Source organism: Sminthopsis crassicaudata, chromosome 3 (genome assembly GCF_048593235.1).
Source record: "Sminthopsis crassicaudata isolate SCR6 chromosome 3, ASM4859323v1, whole genome shotgun sequence".
Lineage (NCBI taxonomy): Eukaryota > Metazoa > Chordata > Mammalia > Dasyuromorphia > Dasyuridae > Sminthopsis > Sminthopsis crassicaudata.
This window is the reverse complement of record NC_133619.1, coordinates 535,712,834-535,725,271: the sequence shown is the minus strand read 5'-3', so window position 1 is coordinate 535,725,271 and position 12,438 is coordinate 535,712,834. Positions and strand designations below refer to the sequence as shown.

General features: G+C 31.2%; 1 protein-coding gene across 3 annotated transcripts in view; it reads left to right on the top strand.

Moving 5' to 3' along the window:
• DYNC2H1 (dynein cytoplasmic 2 heavy chain 1) overlaps window positions 1-12,438 on the top strand; it is a 394,253-nt gene that overhangs the window by 43,184 nt on the left and 338,631 nt on the right. For all 3 annotated transcript variants that reach the window (XM_074304391.1, XM_074304390.1, XM_074304389.1), the window contains exons 14-16: window positions 4,017-4,169; window positions 4,246-4,344; window positions 12,120-12,259. In XM_074304391.1, coding sequence (XP_074160492.1) covers window positions 4,017-4,169; window positions 4,246-4,344; window positions 12,120-12,259 — 392 coding nt within the window. The remainder of the gene's footprint in view (window positions 1-4,016; window positions 4,170-4,245; window positions 4,345-12,119; window positions 12,260-12,438) is intronic.

Sequence of the window (12,438 nt, the reverse complement as noted above, 5' to 3'; positions counted from 1 at the left end):
TAGATTGATAAAATAGGTTTATTATGGGGTTTGGAAGTAAAGTCTAATTAGTAGAGTTGAAGGTAGAGATAACAGGGCACTGGAACCAGGGTTGCAGTAGGCAGAGAGTCTTTGGTGCCAGGCATGGTGCTGACATGTTTAGACCCTCTCTCTGCAAAGAGAGGATTCCAGCTTGGCTCTTTTATAATGAGAGATTTAGCTAAAGGGGTAGGTGGAGTCCCATGTTGACTCCTGGTTGGGTTTCAGACAGGGCTAAGATTTGAATTGAATTCAATGGCTTTTGGGACTGAGCTGTCCCCACCCAGATAACAAAGATGAAACTGTTTGTGCTTAGAGTGGAGTCCCCTCTCCTTTAAAGATTTTTCAGAGTTTTGGGGTTTCCACGTCACCTGCACTGGTGTCTATGCTTGGACCTGTTTGTGCATGGCCCTCCTTTCTCAGATTAATATAGACCTTTTCTGGAGATCTTTGAAATTATCTTCTGGTAATTTGTTAAACTCTTGATATTCGTGTCTTCTGCCAATCCAGAACTAATTCAGAGGCTGGATTTGCTATTTAAGTCTGAGTGTTATGGGAGAAGGTAAAAAAAAAAACAACCCCAAAACACGTGTCCTATCCACCACTTTGGCACCTTTCCCTATCATTGTGATTCTGTGGATCTTCTCCACTTGAAATCTCATAGAAATAACTTTTTTTCCTTACTCACTTATTCTCTCAGTATGATTCCATTTGGTCTTTTGTGGGAACCCTTTTTCCACAAATCTCTGCAGCTCAATTCTCCCTTGCTCTTCTTTTCTACCTTATAACTTTAAAAAAAAATGAAATAGGACTTTTCTCTACCCTGTGGCTTGGATCTAAATGAGCACTAGGACTCTTGGAAATGTTCAGAAATTTCCCTTCAGATATTCTGCAAGTCTTCATCTCCATCTCCATCTAAACAGTTCTCTCTCTTTTTTTTTCCCTCAAGCACTATTATTTAAGATGAATTGTTTCTTATTTTATGTTTAATTACTGAGGTATATACTAAAATTATCTTATTTTCTCCTTTCACTCTTTATGGACAATCCAAATTGATTGACTATATTTCTTGCTCTGTGACATGCCATCTTTCTTCTCTGTGCTCTTGTACCATTTGGCACCATCTATGAAAATCATTCCCTGCCTCACCTCTGCTCCTTACAAAATCTGCTTTTCTTCACAGTTCGGCTCAAGTACTATCTCCTGAATGAAGTCTTTTTCCATTCTTTTTTTGTGTCACAGACCCTTTTGGCAGTCCTATGAAGCTTATGGACCCCTTCTCAGGATAATGTTTTTAAATAATTGAGGAAAACGCTCAAAGAAAATAAAGATGTAATTTTTTTCCTACTTAAGTTTATAGACACTGAAATCTATCCATGAATCCTGTGGGAGTCCTTGCTTTAATTACTGTTCCTCTCCTACTCTTCACATTATGTAATACATATTCTCTGTGTGTGTATGTGTGCACGTATGTCTATGTATGAATATGCACACATATATAATATATATGTATATATACACACTATGGATATGTGTATATATATATATATATATATATATATATATATATATATATATATATATATATATATGTATGTATACACACACATGCTATTCTCCCCAAAAATGTAAAGGCATACATTAATGTCATAGACTTTCATTTCAGACTATATTCCAAGTGCCAAATAGTAACTGGCACAAAGTAGGAGCTTAACAAATATTTTTCACTAATTTGAAAGAATAATACAAAGATAGTTATTATTGGTTTGGAAGTTTGATGTCTGAATTTTCTCTTTGAAGTAGTCTATATTTAGGTACATTGGGCATAGCATTTTATGTCCTTTAAAAACCTAAAATGTTGTTATAATATAGACATATTTTATATCTTTAAATTCACTTCTATTTAGTAAATTGCTAGAAAGAATTTTTTCATGTAAAAATTCAGTTTTATTCAATTAAATGCATTTTTATTAACTATCTGTTATGTGTAATGCATTGTTTTAATGTTCAGAAATCAGGACAAATTTGCTTGTCCAGTTTTTATTAAATCTTGAAGACCCACTTAGGTGTTACTTCTTTTATGAAGCTTTCCTTAAGTCCCTTAGCTATAAATTATCATTGTCACCTAACTTCATACTACATTATATTTCTCTTATTTATGTATTCTTGTTTGGATTTTTATTTATCAAAATGCATTTCTTATCATTCTGACTAATTTAGATAATCTTTGATTTTGGGGCATGCTTTGTATTCTCTTCCCCCCCCCCCATGAAGATGCTAAGTTTTTGAATGGATTTGAATAAATGGGTGATTTATCTGGTGATATTTCAGGGCCTGGGGTGGCACTTTCTTAGGATTAGCTCCTATGCCAACAGAAAGTTAATGGGAAGGGTTATTTTTAAAATAGAAATTGCTTCAATTTTAAGGTTTCATTGTAATGTCTCATATTTACTGTTCTGATTATTTGATAAGATCTATTTCTTTTTCTTACTCTTTGGTATGTAGATGTTCTACCATTCTTCAATATATTAATTTTCTTTGACCTGTAGCTTCTGTATACTTTTAGAATTTGACATTGTTAAATTTTAGAACCACCATTAAGTTTTCTTCTCTGACTCATGTAGTTCTAAGGGGTATATTGAATCTTTAGTGTGTTTATATTCCTTGTGCAGGTTTTGTAGTTTCTCTAAAATTATCCTCTTGAAATGAGTGAAGGGTCATAATCTTAAAATTTAATTAACAACATTAGTTAAGCATCTATTATGTTTACAGAATGTTGTTAAGTGCTTGGGCTGCTTGGGATGTACAAATTCAAAAAAAAATATTCCTTATCTCATGAAGTTTATTTTCTATTGGAGTGAAATAAAATGTAAAAAAAAAACTATATAAATTAGTATGTGATAAATGCACAAGTAGGCACAAAATATTATGCAGAATTGAAAGAAGAGAAGATATTTAATTGAGATCAGAGAAGATTTTATGAAAGAGATAGTTTCTTAGCTCTTTAAAACTTTTAGAAGGTAAAGATGAGATAGAAGGCTCAATAAAAACTAGAGGAAAACTACTCTTAGCATAGCGATCAGATGAGGACATATTTTCAAATGAGATGAATTGGGATAGGATAAATGTCATAATGCGAGGAATAAATATTGACATGGAGGAAAGTTTTGTTTGCTGATCTGTTCTTTACAAAGATTTTGAGAGGAGTCTATGTAGTTTCTAGACTTCTTCATTGTAGTGGTTGATTTATACTGGATAATTTTATGCTAAGAAAGTTTTCTTAGGAAATAGTGATAGTTTGTATATGTATCTGTTCTTTCAATTTTTCATTGTCAGTAATTTGTTTAAAATGTTAGATTTAAGTTTTCTCAATTTCATATTTTCAAATTTTTGTTCTTTTGACTTACTTTAAATCAATTCTTTACACAAATATCTAATTCACAAAGGATACCCAGATAATTTATATTTATTAGAATATAATTTTTTTGTCATGCCATTTTTCTATCATTCTGCAAAAACCAGTGCAGAAGCTAATTACTGAGGGTTGCTGTGTAATTTTTCTTTCTTTTTTTTTAATCTTGCTATTATGTATCTGCCCTTTGGTGAAGGAACCTTTTTGCTCTTAGAAAGGCTGGTGTTCTGAATGCAGATGTAGTCTGTTCCATGATACTATTGCTTTCTAGAATTATGACTTGCCGTAGTCATACAGCTGGAAAATTTCAGTCAGCAATTAAATCCTGTCTGATTTCAAGTTCAAAACTCTAGATCATTATGGAGACTTCCCTGAGAAGACAAAGAAAGGATTATCTTTTTAAAAATAGGGCAATAGAGACATATATCTGTTTATTCCTATATTATTTAACTTGGGCATACTGAGTTCTCAGATCACACAAGCGTGTTGTAGGTATGAATGACATTAGGATTTATAATATTTTGAGCCTTTTGAGAGAAAAGTACAGTTTAAATTATAATTGATTATATTGTCCATCTTTACATAGAATTCAAAACCTGGTGCTGGAGAAAAGTCACAGATTACCTGGGATAATCCCAAAGAATTAGAAGGCTACATACAGAAATTACAAAGTGCTGCTGAACGACTTGCTACAGAAAACAGAAAACTAAGAAAGTGGCATGCCACATTTTGTGAAAAGGTATGTTTTATTTAGAAAATTGAGGAGGTTGTATATAGCTCTTCTGTTTTATTAACCAGCTTCTGCTTTTTAACAGGTTGTAGTGCTCATGAACATTGACCTGCTTCGGCAACAGCAACGCTGGAAAGATGGGCTTCAGGAACTGAGAACAGGTTTAGCTAGTGTAGAAGCACAGGTATGACTTATATTACAGTCAGTTGTGAAATCTGAAACTTTCAAACTACTAATGAAGTAAAGGCCTAATGCCATATTGTTTTATAAATTTATTACTTTCATGTTGGGACACCAAAGTCCCTTTCAGCTCTCAAATTCTATGATCTTATAACATAAAACTGTTTAAAAAACCTTAGTAGAAATAAATATGGCATAAATACATAAATATTATACTTATATTTCAAAAGTATGAAAATATTATCCTTTGTTATTTTGAAATATTTGGATATGTAATTAGCCAGTTTTTAGTCCTTATCTTTTGCTGTATGCTGTCAGCATGCTGATATTGAGGCAAACAATTTCCATTTACCGGATATTGATTTTTAGGTTGTTGAGATTTTTTTTTCCTCCAAAAAAACATTTTCAGACATTTTGATGATAATGATGAAAACAATAGTAATGATAATTATTCAGTAAGAGTTAATATTTAAATAGCACTTTAAAGTTTGCAAAGCACTTTACATGCACAGTATTCTCACTGAGCATTATAACCAAGTCTGTTGTTATTATTGTTATTTTACAGATGCTATTATTGGGCTGAAAAAAGAGAGGTGCCTAAGGCAGGATTTGAATTCAAGTCTTCTTTACTGTAATGACTCTTTCATTAGCTTCTTAACTGCTAATAGTGAAAACTCATTTTTCTAGTGTTTTAAGATTTAAGATTCCTTCTGTTGATTTGTCATAGCATGATGATGAGTCAATTACACTCAGACTGGTTCTTCCAAATTGAAAAGCTTCCAATGTCCTTGTGGTTATATACTGTGCAGTCTATTTAACTAAAGAGTATAAGAGAAAGAAGAAACTTAACATCAGGAGATTGTCCATTAATTTATTATTGCTTATTTAGTAATTTGGAACCAAGCAAAATATTAAATGGCCTCTTCTCTTGCAGGATAGTGACAGGATGCTACTAAGAATAATTGCTTTTAGATTGTTTATAAACATTGATTTAATTATTGCTACTCTAAATGCTAACTACTTAAAAAAACCCGATAATATGACTTTACTGGAGTAATTGAACTGTATTAGTATCAGCATTTTTACATATGAAACGAGATGTTTTCAACAGTTCCTGGAGAAGCAAATAAAAAGGCCAAATCATCATTCATCCAAAGAAGCAAATGTCATTTCATGGGACAGTTTATTATCTTACTTTTTGGTGCTTATGATGAACATAAGCAAAAAGACCAGCACTGTAGCTTATGCCTCAATATCTGTTTCATGCTTCATGATTTTATTATATCTTACTATTATGATTAAGAAAATCTTTACATTAAAACCAAAACATAAGTGCTTAAACTTGATATTGCCATTAAGAAGGTGAACATAAGGGAGAATAGTAGAAAATGTCAGAAAATGTGCTTATATATGAAAAAAAAAAGAGTCCAAAGTCTTGTAGATTATGCAAATTCTCTTGCCTGATTAGGATAATTCTTTTTTGGGGGGGGATTCTGTGTTTTATTGATATAGCATAGTGGTTCTCAGAGGTTTTGGACACTTACCAGTTTTTGAGGACTTTTGACAAGGGCTTCTATTTATATGGATACCAATATTTGCCATATTCAAAATGAAAACATTTTACTATTATTATGGAAATAGTTTTGACCTTTTAGCCTTCCTGAAAGGGCATCCCTCTTAAGGACCTCAGACCATATTTTGAAAATTTCTGATCAAGAGGCAAGAAAATACCTTCTACTAAAGTAGATTGCCAACTTACAGTCTTAGAAAATTGCTTGGGAGACTGAAAGGGTTTTTTTAATTGACATTTTAAAGTCAAATTTTATTTCATTTTTTCCTAGTTTTTTTTTTTATTTCTCTCAATACTATTTTCTTTTTCCAAATACATGTAAAATAGTTTTCAACATTCATTTTTATAAGATTTTGTGTTCCAAAAATTTCCCCTCTTTTCTTTATCTCCCCTCTCCCCAAGAAAGCAAGCGATTTGGTAGAGATTATACATGTATAATATTTTTAAAGTGTATTTCCATATTTGGGGAGACTGAAAGGTTAAGTCACTTACCAAGGATTAGCAATCAAGCTGTGTCAGAGGTTGGACATTCTTCCAGACTACAAGGCCTGTTCTCTTTCTATGATAATATTCTGTCTCTGAATACTTTCTTCAGGAAGAGAATCTTAAGGTTAAGGACATGGCAAACTGATAAAACATGACTAAAAAGTATTAATAGGTATCATTTACATAGTGCCTAATATATGCCAAGCACAGTGCTAATTTCTTAAAAAAGATGATCTTAGGTTATTTTTTATTCTTAGTTATTAGCAAAGAGTCTGTCAAATTATAAGTGCTTTCTCCTCCACTCCTAGCAATTTTATTTTATTTCATATTAGACTCTGAGCTTTCTTTATCTCTCCCTCCTCACACTAAAGAATGTCATCATTTCACAGATATATAAGGTAGAGAAAACTATCCTATTCATACTTCTTTTTATCTGTTCTTTCTCTGGGGGTTGGATAGAATCTTCTTCAAAGGTCCTTTGTGGTTGATTTGAATATTTGTAATACTCAGAGTAACTTAGTCTTTGTTGTTCTTTGAACAATGTTCGTTCTTTGAACAATACCCTGTTTTCTTGGTTCTGTTCACGTTACTCTTCATTATTCTCTTCAAATCCGTCCTTGTTTCTCTAAAATCAACTACGTCATCATTTATTACAGTATAATATTATTCCATCATGATCATATACCACAATTTGTTCAGCCATTCCCCAATTGATGGATCTTCCCTCAGTTTCCAGTTCTTTGCCACCACAAAGAGAGCTATAAATATATGTGTGTGTGTGTATATATATATATATATATATATATATATATGTATATATATATATATATATATATTTGGCTTTGTGGTGCCTAGGGCTTTTTTGTTTTATTTTGTTTTTTATTAATTTTTATAATTATAACATTTTCTTTGACAGTACATATGCATAGGTAAATTTTTTTTTACAACATTATCCCTTGTACTCCCTTCTGTTCCGAGTTTTTCCCCTCCTTCCCTCCACCCTCTCCCCTAGATGGCAGGCAATGCCATACATCTTAAATATCTTATAGTATATCCTAGGTACAATATATATGTGCAGAACCGAATTTTTTTGTTGTTGCAAAGGAAGAATTGTATTCGGAAGGTAAAAATAATCTGGGAAGAAAAACAAAACAAAACAAATAAACAAAAAAAAAAAAACAATGCTCACAGTTTACACTCATTTCCCAGTGTTCCTTTTCTGTATGTAGCTGATTCTGTCCATCATTGATCAATTGGAATTGGATTAGGAGAGCTATAAATATTTTAAAACATATGGGTTCTTTTCCTTTTTTCCTGATCACCTTGGAAAACAAATCTAATAGTGGGTCAAAGGTATTTGTGGGTCAAAGGCTATGAACAATTTTATAACTCTTTGGATATAATTTCAGCTTGCTCTCCAGAATAGTTGGATTAATTCATGGGTTCTACCAACAATGAATTAATGTTCCAATTTTTTGCCATCCTATTCATCATTTGTCATTTTTTCTTTATATCACTTCAGGCAGTCTGATAAGTGTGACATGATATCACTAAATTATTTTAATTTGTGTTTCCCTAATCAGTAATGATGTAGAACATTTTTCACATGACTAAGTATAGTTTTTGATTTATTCATCAAAAAATTGCCCATTCATATCTTTTGACCATTTACCAATTGACATTAAAAATTTGATACAGTTCTGTATTTCAGATATGGACTGAGAAACTGTCTATAAAATTTCCCTCCTCCCCCAATTTTCTGCCTTCTATCTTTGTCTACTCTGTTCTACTGATCCACTTTTCTATTTCTTGGCCAGTACCAAGTAACTTTGATTATTATTACCTTATGATATAATATAAAATCTGGTACTTCTAGAACTCCTTTAAATTTTTTTCATTAATTTAACTTTTGTTCTTCCAAATGAATTTTTTTTCCTAGCTCAATAAGATAATTTGTGATAATTTAATTGGGATGGTATTGAATATGTGGATTAGACAGAATTGTCATTTCTATTATATATTACTTCTAGACACCCATAAACAATTACTCTTTCTTCACTTATTTAAATCTGAATTTATTTGTATAAAAAGTGATTTATAATTATATTTATTTAGTTCCTGTCTTTGTCTTGTCAGGTATTCTCCTAGGTATTTTATGTTGCATATGGTTATTTTAAATAGGATATCTTTTACTATTTCTTCTTGGATTATTTTGTTGGTGATTTATAGAAAAATAATAATTTATTGGATTCATTTTATAACTTGTTATTTTGTTAAAATTATTACTTCAACTAGTTTAGTTGAATCTCTAAGATTTTTAAATTCGTTATATTGTTCATAGAAAGAGATAATTTTATTGCTTCTTTGCTCATTTTGATTCCTATAGTTTCATTTTCTTCTCTTGGTGCTATTGCTAGCATTTCTGACAGAATATTGAATAATATTTGGGATAATGAGAACTCTTGTTTTACTCCTGATCTTATAGGGAAGGCTTCTATATTATATCATTACAAATAACGTTTAATTATGATTTTATGTAGCTACTTAGGTAGGAAAAAATCCATTTATACCTTTGCTTTCAAGTGTTTTTAATAGGTATGAGTATTGTGTTTTGTCAAAAGCTTTTACTGCAAATGTGGATATAATCACATGATTTTTGTTACTTTTGTTATTGCTATAATAAATTATGTTAATAGTTTTCCTTATATTAAACCATCCCTGAATTCCTTGTATAATCTCACGTGTTCAAAATGTATTGTATTTGTGATATATTATTGTAGTCCCCTATCTAATATTTTGTTTGTGTACTAAGCACTTACAAATACCATCTCTTTTTTTCCCTTCACAACTGTGGGATGTGGGTGCTATTATTGTCTTTGTTTTACAATTGAGAAAACAGAGGCAAACAGATTAAATGACTTGCTTGGGGTCACATAATAAATGTCTGATGCTGGATTTGAGCATGATAAAAATAAGATAGATGGTATTAAAAAGAGTTGATTAACATGAAATTGACTATCTTAACAGAAAAGAAACAACTGATTACCAATGGCAGAAATCTTAACTAAGGTACTTGTGCATCAATAGTACAGCTAAACAATGGATAAAAAAGAGAAGATGACATTATAGTTATGAAATTTCCAATTTGACCTATTCTGATTAGTTACTGACTAATGAAAAATAGGTAATGGATAAAAAAAGACATTGATTAACTTTTTCCTCTTTTCTTATGTCACTTTAATCTATGAGAAACAATTATTACATTGCAGCAGTAAAGATGGCCAAGGAAATACCTGTGAATACTAGATGTAGAATTTTCTATTCTGTGCTACTGAATGGTCAGAACTTTTCCACTGGCTGAAGTAACTTTAATCTTTTTCATGATTTTTGTCATTGGAAAAATCTGCCTTATCCTAATAGTCTATCACTTCTCACTTCTTCCTTTGAATGGTCAGTTGAATAGTTTCTAGTTCTCTCTAATCAAAGAATATTTAACTTTTGTTTTTATGGGAGAATGTCTTCTTATCCAGCTATTAATCAGTGAAATATTTGTTGATCACTCCTTGTGTGCAAGGAAAGCATACTATAAGCTACATGTGGGTAGTATTTGAACTGCAACGTAGCATGATACTATGGTAAGATTTTTGTTTAGAGGAGACAGAAGAAGCAGTATGAGTACTCTCTCAGGTACTACCTCTGTGACTCTGGGCAAGATTTCCTTTCTTGTAAAATGTGGAGATGGGACTCGAAGACGTCCAAGGTTCCTTTCTGTGCCAAATCATCCTATGATTCTTGCCAAGACTAGAGGCAAGGAAATCAAGAGTAATAGTGATTATATAATATAAATTCATTTATAGAAATTTGCAGAGGAAGTTGATGGGAGGGTTAGAGTAGTATTGCCTTCCAAGAACAGCAAGTACATAAAAGTGGTGATATCTACAAACATTCCTATAATGCTCTCATGATTCATTATAAAGATGGGGAACTTGTTTTATGCCAAAGGCCATTTGGATATTTACAAAATTATTCATGGGCCATATTGTATTATCAACTTACAGAACTCAAGCAGTGAGAGGTTGTTCTACCTAACTTTCAGCTTATCATTGCCTGTGGTTGATTATGCAGAGGTTCTCCAGCCTTGATCTATGACATTAGAAGGCCCCAAGAAGAATGTTTAATTCAGTCTCTAGTATACTGTATGAGGAAATACAAATGGCATTTAAGCAAAACACTTTTGAAATCATTAAGGAATACATTTTCAAGATATAGGAGAGAATAATAAAAATTACAAATAACTGAAAAAATTTACAAATAATATCACTTTACAAATACATTTCATAATTCATTAAATAAATCATTAGAACTGCTGCATAGACTTTCTTGTCTTAGTAAAATCCTTATAAAAATGACCTAAAGTATTTAGGATATCTTCGATGAAAATACTGATGAGCAGATATAACTTTTGCAAATGGCTTTTGGTAATTGGCTTCATTTTCATTCATACAACTGATACAAAGGTTAAGATCTTGCTGTATTTGTGAGGCAGAAAAAAGCAATCTCCTATAAAAGAGTATTTTCATAAAATCAGATTTTTAGTAAATTAGTAAGTTCAATTGGAGGTTATTTTATAGTAGAATGGAAGATTCTTGAAGTCAAGGACAAATTTGCTTTTAGGAATATATGACCAGAGCCGAGCCCACTATCTAGAATACATAGGATTACTCAATGCTTGTTCTTTGGTTGAATTAATTTTGAAATTAAAGGTAAATTTATTGTATCTTTCTCCCACCCGTAAAGTATATTGTCACTATGTTGAGATTGTACAAGATTTCTTTTAGTCACAGAGATACAATTGCTCAGTGACCCTCTCTAGATATTAAATTATAGTGATAAATGTGGAGCTATATACTCTCCACGATTATTTGCTTTTTTTATGGAAGATGCCTCTTATAGAGTACAAATGATAAATGAATTCCCCATAGATGGTGAGGTCTTGTACATTAGAGACATCAAACTCATGGGCAACGGACCTGCAAAACAGCCTGTAGAGTGAGATCAAAATGTAATTTTGAAAGGTTTAATAAAATAAATAAAAATAAAATACAATGTATATAATATTAATTTATGCTTTTCTAAGGTAAATATGTGACCCCCAGGAATCCATTTCTATTGAATTTTGACTCCACATAGGTGTCAATAAACTGTGCATGAGGATCCTTGTGCAAATATTACTTAGAATGTCATACATATTTATGTATTTCTTTTTTTTTATTAATACATCATCACATTAAAATCATATAGGAATTAATTTTTTTGGGGGGCAGAACTTAGGAGTTTTGAGTTCATATATCACAGCATGTTTGACACCACTGATGCAGATGTTCCTAGTCTGGAAGTCCTGTATTGTATTATGTTTCTGATCCTTGTTGCACATCACAGAGCAAGTAAATTTACCATTTAGAGATTTAGTTCTATTATCTATAAAATGAGTTTAGCAATTGTTTTAGTTATTTCAAAGGATTGTTATGAGGCAAATGCTTTAAAACCAAAAAAGTGCTACAAAAGAAAGCTCTTTATATTGAACAATTGTTATTAAAATATTTGAGTTGAACTTAAAGTAATTATTTCATCTAAAGACTGAAATTTCTTTAAATGATATTTAATATATTAACACAAGAATATTAAAATAAATATGATTCTAACTAAATAATGTTATATTTAAGGGATTCCAAGCAAGTGACATGCACGCATGGAAGCAGCACTGGAATCATCAGCTCTACAAAGCCCTGGAGCATCAGTACCAAATGGGCTTAGAGGCACTTAATGAGAATCTGCCAGAAATAAACATAGATTTAACTTATAAGTAAGAAAATTTTCATCACTGTTTAAATATAGTCTATTTTTTTAAACTGGGGTTTTAAAATTTATTCTTTTTCTAGATTTTTAGTTGCATGCATGCCCATTTCATTCATTTGTTCTTTTTAGAGATATAATATTGTCTCATTGTCATTAACTTTATTAAAATTATTGAATATTTCTATA